This window comes from Olea europaea, chromosome 3 (assembly GCF_002742605.1).
Source record: "Olea europaea var. sylvestris chromosome 3, O_europaea_v1, whole genome shotgun sequence".
Lineage (NCBI taxonomy): Eukaryota > Viridiplantae > Streptophyta > Magnoliopsida > Lamiales > Oleaceae > Olea > Olea europaea.
Window position 1 is genome coordinate 20,969,481 of NC_036239.1, and position 9,971 is coordinate 20,979,451.

The window sequence follows — 9,971 nt, forward strand, 5'->3', positions numbered from 1 at the left end:
TGTCTTCCAATTAGTTACTGCTTCCACCTTTATTGGGTCCACTTCAATTCCTTGGGCAGTTACTATATGATCAAGAAATCCAACTCGTTCAAGTCAAAATTCGCACTTTTTGAATTTGGTGTATAACTTTTCCTTGCGTAGTATCTCTAACGCTATTCTAAGATGTTCCTCATGTTGATCTTTACTCTTGGAGTATATCAAAATGTCATCAATGAAAACTATAACAAATTGATCCAAATACTGATGAAATACTCGATTCATCAGATCCTTTAACACTGCCGAAGCATTTGTCAATCCGAATGGCATAACTGTGAACTCGTAATGTCCATAACGAGTTCTGAAAGCTGTCTTAGGTATATCATCTGCCTTAACCTTCAATTGATGATATCTGATCAATCTTAGAAAATGCCTTAGCCCTTTTTAATTGATCAAACAAATCCTCAATTCTAGGGAGATGATACCTATTCTTGATGGTCAAACGGTTCAACCCCCAATAGTCGATACACATCCTCATACTTCCATATTTCTTCTTTACAAACAATACTGGTGCGCCCTATGGTGATACACTTGGTTGAATAAAACCAAGGTCTAACAATTCTTGTAACTGAATTTTCAACTCCTGAAGTTCCTTTGGGGCCATTTTGTATGGGGCTTTAGATACTGGCGCCGCTCCGGAAACCAGATCTATTGTGAATTCCACTTGTCTATCTGGTGGAACACCCAGTAGATCTTCTGGAAACACATCTATAAATTCTTGTACCACTGGTACATCCTCAATCTTTGTCTTTGCCAGTTTTTCTCCAAAGATATTAACTAGAAATCCTTGAGATGTTTCTTTTCTCAACATTTTCTCGGCTTGTAAGGCCGAAACCAGTTGGAGATGAGGTTTGGTCTTTATTCCGAGGAAAGAAAATTGTTCTTCTCCTGATATTTGAGAAGACACTTGCATTTCTCTACAACGAATGGTCGCATAATTACATCATAACCAATCCATGCCCAAAATCACATCAAAGTCCTTTATATCTATCATATACAAATTAGCTTCTAAGATTTTTCCCTCAATATCGAATTTCACTGACTTAGCTAACTTGTCTGTGTTCAATGTCCTGCCTGAGGGGAGGCTGACTTCTAGTGTACTCTTTGACTTATTACAAGTAATACTAGATTTAGCAATGAAAGACGTTGATATAAAAGAGTGAGTAACTCCTGAATCAAACAGTATATAAGCAGGTGTATTGGTTACCAGTAAAATACCTGTTATTACGTTTGAGTTCCCCTCTGCATCTTTTTGAGTCAATGTAAAAACTCATGCTTTCTTCTTCTTGTTCTAATCATTGTTAACATCCTTCCTCTGAGCAAATGTGGACAATCCCTAGCAATATGTCCTGATTTGCCACACCGAAAACAGGCATTCTTTCCATACAAACATTTACCATGATGAGGCTTACCACACTTAGGGCATGGCGCTACTGCAGCTACCATGGCCTTACTGGCACTAGATCCGATATTAACTTTCTTATTTTTCCATTTGCCCTTTCCTTTGTCTTGACCATTCCACTTTCTCTTTCCAATTTGCCCTTTATCGTGCTGGTTGTACAATTGACGATGTTGCTCTGCATTAGCCTTTTGATACTAGATAGCGTGAGCTCGTTCCAGCATCTCACGATATGACGTAAAGCGATGTGACATAAGGATCATACTTAGGTCTGAGTTTAACCCTTGCTCGAACCTTCGAGTTTTCTTAATTTCCGTGTCAACCAGATGTGGAGCATACCTTGCGAGTTGATCAAACTTCCACTCGTAATCCGTTAGGGACATATTACCCTGCTTGAGTTGAAGGAATTCATTCTCCTTGGAATCCCTTAGAGATTGAGGAAAATATTTGTCCATCACTTCCTCCTTGAATTGTTCCCAAGTTATTGCCAATTGCTGCTCCCGAGTCCTAATTCGGGACATCGAATCCCACCAGTGACTTGTATCACCGTTAAACATAAACTCCGCACATTGAACCCTTTGGGCATCAGTGCATTCTATGAGCCGAAAAATTCGTTCTAGCTTACGAAGTCATTCCTCAATTACTAGTGGACCAGATGCTCTATCGAAGGTAGGGGGCTTATGCCTTCGAAATAACTCAACTATCGAGGCGTGAGTCGGAAGAGTAATAGGAACTGGTGGTGTAGGTGGAGCGGGATTTTGATTCAACCTGCCAAGATCTTGAACCGCTTGCAGGAGATCCCCTATCAAGTTGTTCTGGTTTGCTCGAGACATTTTTCTAGAGATAAGATATAATATCTCACATTAACTTCGTTTGCCAAAACCAGTATACTTAAAAAAAATAAGGTAGTCCTCAAATTGATCATAATTTTCCTTTATTAATAGTACTCATTGCAATCGGGACATACAATAGGTCGACAATTTTTTTATTTTCAAAAACTTAAAGGAAAAGATATCACAAGGAAATGGAAATCTAAATTTCTAATCCCTATGAATCTTGCGAATTTTCTTCGATGGAGTCTCATCTTCGGAGGAGTCTTCTGTCTCAGGCCCTGACTCTAGGTCCATCTCAACCTGTGGTTCAGGTTCATGCTCATGATCATTCTCTAAGTCCAACCCAAAGTCATCCTCATGCTCCCATTCGAGATCTTCCTCTGGGTCTGATTCAAACTGAGGTTCGGGCTCGAGCTCAGGCTCAACCTCATTATTGGGCTCAATTACTATCTCCGGTTGGGGTTCTAAACTCTCACTCCATCTGTCTAGAAATGTTTGACAATATACCAAACTCAATCGTATTTGGGTTCTCTGGATGGTTACCCTCTAACATCTCATCCCTAACAATGACTCCTGTGTTTTCTCATTGAGGTAGGAGTGAATGTATAAGGCTATTCACAGCCTCGATATGCGTGATTTCCAGTCCCGCATCTACAACTGCCATACATCTCTCGTAGATATCATGTACGTGTTCAACAAGTGGACGAGACGGGTCAGTCACATAGTTCTCATAGGACTGGATGATGGCCCTACGGTTCAACACTGCTATATAAATTGTGGCCTTTCTAGCGGTCTGATAAGTTTTAACCATGTCTATCACATAAGTGTCCAATTATGTGTTATCTTCATTAGTGATATCAACTTATACATTATGCTCTTGAGGTTCTAATATGATGGCCAATCATCATCTCTTCACGTAGATTTAAACAAAATATAATGTACATAGCATATTTCATTCAAAATATCATAAGCATTTTTCATAGATTCAAGTTTATATGATTAAAAAAATCATGCTCGAAAAAATAATGTGGAACATAATATTTTCTTCCATACCTTAGGTTCGTCGGATGAGGTCAACTGATAGACGCAAGATGCCATAGAGTACCTTAAATGTTTCATTTTTTTCATCTCATAAATAAAATACACTAAGTCTACAGAATCGACTAAACTCGTGCTCTGATACCACGCTGTAACGTCCCGACCCGCATGGACAGAAACGTCACTCCACCATTGTACCTTAGCCGTAAAGTTAGTTCAATATATTTTTAGTAGAGTGTATAAAGATTAAATTTTAGAATTTAATTAAAGAATTTTTTTTATTTAAACAATAATTCAATATTCCATACCTTAGGTTCGTCGGATGAGGTCAACTGATAGACGCAAGATGCCATGGAGTACCTTAAATGTTTCATTTTTTTTCATCTCATAAATAAAATACACTAAGTCTACAGAATCGACTAAACTCGTGCTCTGATACCACGCTGTAACGTCCCGACCCGCATGGACAGAAACGTCACTCCACCATTGTACCTTAGCCGTAAAGTTATTTCAATATATTTTTAGTAGAGTGTATAAAGATTAAATTTTAGAATTTAATTAAAGAATTTTTTTTATTTAAACAATAATTCAATTCTAAAAGAAAACAATTTCAAAAAAATATTTTTAGAATGGGTTCCATGCATGTAACGACTATTAACGTGAAATTTTGGCAAAACTTAAAAAGTAATGTTGTTGTTCCAGTTTTTTTGTCTCAAACAGTAATTGTCAAGATAAATTTGTTTTCATAGTTATCGACCTTGAAATTTCATCAAATTTTAATGTAAGGTAGTAAACTCCTTATAATATGACATAGTCAAAAACTAGCTTCCGTCGACGTCATATGGGGTATTAAAATATTTTTCAAAACTCACCAGCGACCCAGTTGAAGGGTAACCGGTGCAGTTCATTTAAAATGGAATATAAAATTCCACCGACTTCAAAACCACATGATTTCAAATTTATTCAGTAACTAATCCATGAGAATATCAAATCCAATTGGTTTCATCCAAAAATTCCAAGTAAAGGTCGAGTTAGGAAATTTTGAAGTCAAGGCAGAAGTTGGGAATATGACGACTCGACCCAGTGTAATTTACTTTATGCAACATATAATTTTCTACCGACATCGGATTGACATGATTCCAAGTTTATTTAATAGCTAACTTATGAGACTATCCAATGCCTCTAGTTTTGTATAAAAATATCAAGTAATGAAGGAGTTATGAATTTTTGAAAACGAGGCAGAATTTGAATTTCTTTGGAGATAGCAAAACTTTAAATCACTAACAAATTTCCCAAAATTCTGCTAACACTAACTAAACAAAGCTGTTTTCATTTTTTATCTCGTAGGGTAAGTGTCAATAAATTTGTTTGTATAGCTATCGATCTCAAAACTTCATCAAATTTTAATGTGAAGTAGCAAACTCCTTATAATATGACATAGTAAAAAATTAGCTTCCATCGGCATCAAATGAGGTCTTAAAATATTTTTCAAAAACCAGCAGCGACCCGGTTGAAAGGTAAACTGGTGTAGATCACTTAAAATGACATGTAAAATTCCACCTTCAAATTTAATCAGTAGCTAATCCATGAGACTATCAAACCCAATTGGTTTCATCCCAAAATTCCAAGTAACGACTGAGTTAGAAAATTTTGAAGTCAAGGCAGAAGCTGGGAATACGACGGCTCTACCTAGTGCAGCTTACTTTATGCAACATATAAAATTCTACAAATATCGGCTTGACATATAAAATTCTACAAACATTGGATTACAGTAAGGCCGAGACTGCCTCACTCTTGTCCTTTGCACCACTGGGTTATGCCCCCGGGGGTGACATCTCCACATTCATTAAACAGCTATAGCCTATAAGGTATAGGAGGTTTTAACATAGACAAGCCCAATTTCTCTAACAGGTGGTACTAGCTACATTGGTAAACTCTCTCTATCTATAATCATACTAAACTTTGTTGTTGATATAGCATTTATTATGAAAGATATTCTCTCGTTGCTGTTCGGTACCATCCATCTTAATTTGTGTACGCATTGTAACAAGTGCTTCACCTATCACAGGTACTACATGGTGATTTGAACCTGAGTTGCCTATATGAAATACTATGTAGATGACCATTGGGGCAACCCAATTATTCATTAAATCTTTGTAATCAATTTTACTTAAACTTAATCTCTTAAATTGCTTGACTTTGAATTAACTTATGACTCGGGGTTTCGTATTCTTACATGGGTTGAGCTTTCATAGGTCATTTCTAAAATGGGTTAGGCTCGTGGTACTAGATCATCACAAAATATTAGCATAATTCCATTTTATTTTTTCTCGGCTACTACATTTGTGGTAGCAGCTGTAGTTCCACAATGTGAAGCAAATAAAGTGATAGCATGTATTTGAATCTTTTTGAGGGTTACCACTTCGAATTAATTGCTTGTTGGGAATGAAATGTCTCATTGGAAAAAATAAAGGGTTTTCCCCCTTGGTATGGTCCGACGGAAGCAGAGATAGTGATAGCCTGTATTTGAATGTTTTTGAGGGTTACCACTTTGAATTAATTGCTTGTTGGGAATGAAATATTTCATTGGAAAAAATAAAGTGCTTTTCTCCTTGTGCGGTCCATGTCGGACCGTACAAGGTACAGTCCCCTCTAGCATTAGTATGGGGCCTCCTCATGTCAGGGGACTGTGAACGGTGCTTTGTGCACAGCACCGTCCAAAAATAAAACAATGTTGATTTGCTGGTCTTAAATTCAAAAATTGTTTCAGGTACAAGACATAACCTCCTTAGGTAGAATGGTAAATCTAGTTATTGCAGTAACATATTGTTCCACGGAATTAAAGTCCAAAATATGGAAGAAATAAGCGTTTTCACGACTCAACCACCTAGTCAGTCAGACTTCTATTGATTTTTGTGTCGAACTTATGAAGGATTTGATGGCTTGATTGAACGAATATTGTAAGAATTTTTTAATGGGCACCTTAATCATAATGTCAGCCTCTTTTAAAAAAATTATTCACAATATTGTAGATAATTAAGAAAATTGAGATAACTGAGAAAGATAAATGTGATGATTGAACATATCAATCAAAATGACCAAATACTATGTAAATTATGAATGAATAATAAAGATTTATACAAAATCCAATTAATCAAATAATTTTTAGACCTTAATTAAGTCAAAAGCGTCAAATGCCCATATGTTATGGACAAATAAGGAGGGAGACTGGTAAGCAATCCAATGATGGGCTCATCACTCCCTCTCAAATTCGCTGTCCTTTTTTCCATCTCTCTCGCCGGCGCCGCCTCCTTCGCCACCACTACCTTCGCCACTTCTCTCCCCTTCTTCAAACCAAAGCCCAAACCCAAAGCAACAGTCTCGGATTTGCTCTCCCTTCTGGGTTCACACCAACAGGCCCGTTCCGTCAACTCCCAGGTGGCCCGAGAATTGCGGTCCCGCTTCAAGTTCCTCGTGCCCTTTAGTCCCACTCAACGGCTCAGGCCGGAGTCTTCTTCGGCCCGGCGATTGCTGAACGATCGGAACAAGAGAGACGACGATGAGCTGATTTGGTGGCCTCCGGCTCCAGTAATGGAGCTCGCTCGGCTCGCCGTTGACTCTGGTGGTGATCCTGGGGCTATCCATATTGCTCTTGATCCAACCATTATCCCAGTAAGGTTTCCACCCTCCTTCCATTTTTTTTATACTGCCCCAGTTTTGGATTATGTGCGGTGCATAAATGCAAAGGTGAACATTTTGGGCTCTTCTGTTTCGTATATATGTTATTAAAAGATTATTTAGCATACAAAAAATTAAAAGTATTACAAGAAACCTAAGTGCCTAATTTTGCAAGATTTCTACCCAAATGGTATCTGTATACCCTTCTCTCTATTTTGGTGCAATTTCATATACTAATTTACTTATTTTCAGCCATATTTCCCCTTAGGAAAACTGGAGGGGTGGGCATTTTAACTTGAACTGAACCTCATGAACCAGAACAGCGGGTTCCAATTCGGATCCAAAAGTTACATAGAACCGTGTGGTTCCATATACAAAATACCTGAAGTTAAATTGGTGATTCCGATTCTTGAGATACCCGGACAGAAACCCGATTTGGAACTGAATTGTCAATTTTTATTTTTTTTACTTTCACATATTGTGTAAATTTTCAACAAAGACATTAGTTTAAATGCCATTGGTTTTCTTCGTAGAAAACTGGAATTGAGATTTTAGGAAACCTATGGGGAGTCCGTACATAATTTCTCTTTCTTTACGTTTTTGGTTAAAAAATATAACTAGTTGAATGAACTAATGTAAAAAATTGCTTACTTTATTTTTGCTGGTTATGGTTTTTTTTATTTTTTATTTTTTATATACGGTAGAATCCAACCCGAGCTGGATAATAGCAGGGATGTCAAATGGGTCGAGCCGGCTCGGCTCGTTAAAGCTCGGCTCGTGGGCTGCTCGGGCTCGTCTCGTCAAAGCTCGGCTCATGGGTTGCTCAGGCTCATCATTTGACGAGCCCAAGCTCGAGCAAAGTGGGGGGTCGATTCCAACGAGCCGAGCCCGCTCGGCTCGTCGAGCTCGACGAGCGGCTCGTCCAAAAAAATGGAAAAAATTGAAATTTTATCAATAAAAATTGAAAATTTTGCAAAAAAAATAATAAATAAATAAAAAATTTCACGAGCTCGCGAGCCGCTCGTGGGCTCGGCTCGACCCCGCCCACGAGCTCGCTCACAAGCAACGAGCCGAGCCCGAGCTCGTGGGTTAACGAGCCGAGCCGGCTCGATTCGGTCCATTGCTACCCCTAGATAATTGACTGTTCTAGTTTGGTTCCAAAAATTACATGAAACCTAATGATTCCATTTACAATATACCCAAAGGTTTAATGGTGGTTCTAGTTCTTGAAATACCCCAACCGATCCACCCAACATCCATCCCTACTTGGGAAAACGGTTGTAGTGGTTATGGGAGGTTCCCGAGCTCGTGGGTTAAGGAGCCGAGCCGGCTCGATTCGGTCCATTGCTACCCCTAGATAATTGACTGTTCTAGTTTGGTTCCAAAAATTACATGAAACCTAATGATTCCATTTACAATATACCCAAAGGTTTAATGGTGGTTCTAGTTCTTGAAATACCCCAACCGATCCACCCAACATCCATCCCTACTTGGGAAAACGGTTGTAGTGGTTATGGGAGGTTTTAGTTTGAATTTGAATTCAAACTAGGCCCCCCACCGCATTCTTATAAGTTGCGGGTCAGGTCACGTCAGCTCAGCTCGCATTGATGATTCATGACCCATAAGGCCATAATCTAACATTTGTGCAAGCGTTGTTAACATTGCCAATAACATATTTTGAGTATATAGCACTTGGTGTGGTATCAAGTCTATGTATGTGACATTGGTGCTATCAATTATGATGGATCCACATATACTTTCATAAGGAGAAAGCCGATATGAATAATGCAGGTTCCTGATGTGGAAGGAACGAAGGAAGATCGATGTGAGCTTACTAGAACCCCTTATGGGAGACACTTCATAAATGAGGTATGCATTATAGTAATGATAGAATTCACTGTATTGTAATTTTCTTAAGATTAGGATCTTTTTTAATTACGTTATTTATTTTTCTGAGTTTCTTAATAATGTAGCATGTAATTCTCATTTTTGTAGGAGTTGAATTCGTACCTAAAGTTTTTATTTGAAATTATAGTTCAGAGGGGTCCCAGTGTAGGGCTGAATGTTTCATTGAATCGCTATGACTTTTTTCACGGCCACCTTTTCCTTGCCATGGATTCTGGAAGACTTGGTATTTTGTAAGTTGAGTGCCATCCAACATCTAATTTTATGATTCTTCCATGTATTCCTTTGAGCTCGAGATGAGAAGAGTTTGGAAACGCAAACACCAGCATAGTCAGAATTATATTGACAGTTCATAATCCATGATTTGTCACATGTAAAATGCTGCAAATAGATGGCTGAACTTGGTAACAACACATTTCTAGTTTGATTCAGAATTTCGTCAAGATTGTTATGCTTGACGTGTTTGATTGTGCAGTACTGGTAAATAAACCTCCCCAACTTACAATTACTTCTTCCCCCCCAACCAAAACTAAAAAAAATAGAAGTAAAATATGAGTAGATGGCCAAGAGGAGATGAAAGAAAATAGTGCCTTGGCCTTGTTGTATAAATTGAACTATCTTAGATCAGGTTCTATCCCTTACGATTTGTATCCCATCAACTGTAGCTTGGCTAATTAAATATGAGAAAGTAAACATAACCTAGAGAAATAAAGAAAACATCCAAATTATCAAGGTTCTAGATGAGGACAATATTTATTTCCTAAATGATTATTTGGCTCATCCGGTTACAATTATATCACTAAATTTCAAGACAGCAAAATCATATATTTCTTTTATTCTGAACTTTTCAGTTATGAAGTTAACTTGGTACAAAAGTTTAAGTTTCTTTTACGCTTGAATGCATGGGGATTTTTGTGCTTGGGAGCGGCTAATTGTTTATATTTTCAAATGTACAAATAAAATAGAAGTAGTCATGTATTTATATGTTTCTTTATTGCATACTTAGTCATGCAATTGTAAAAGAGAAAATTTCTATTAAAGAAATGCTTTAAATTCTTTAATTTGGTTATGCATCACCCTCC

The 9,971-nt window shown here is 37.7% G+C and overlaps 1 protein-coding gene across 2 annotated transcripts; it reads left to right on the top strand.

The window, feature by feature from the left end:
- Positions 1-6,503: 6,503 nt before the first annotated feature.
- Positions 6,504-9,965, top strand: LOC111389672. Of its 2 annotated transcripts, none has more exons than XM_023014618.1 (3): positions 6,504-6,978; positions 8,776-8,853; positions 9,020-9,110. In XM_023014618.1, exons 1-3 carry the CDS (start codon positions 6,550-6,552, stop codon positions 9,038-9,040), a joined length of 528 nt encoding a protein of 175 aa, XP_022870386.1. In that variant the 5' UTR covers positions 6,504-6,549; the 3' UTR covers positions 9,041-9,110. The 2 variants fall into 2 exon arrangements, with proteins under 2 accessions (XP_022870386.1, XP_022870380.1); XM_023014612.1 differs by having other exon boundaries at positions 6,505-6,978; positions 8,980-9,965.
- Positions 9,966-9,971: the final 6 nt, after the last annotated feature.

Excerpts from the sequence above, each read along its gene's own strand:
- LOC111389672 (XM_023014612.1), top strand. The coding sequence starts at position 6,550 with ATGATGGGCTCATCACTCCCTCTCAAATTCGCTGTCCTTTTTTCCATC. Across the intron at positions 6,979-8,775 it reads TTGATCCAACCATTATCCCA|GTTCCTGATGTGGAAGGAAC; the intron begins GTAAGGTTTCCA and ends TGAATAATGCAG. Across the intron at positions 8,854-8,979 it reads GGAGACACTTCATAAATGAG|GAGTTGAATTCGTACCTAAA; the intron begins GTATGCATTATA and ends TCATTTTTGTAG.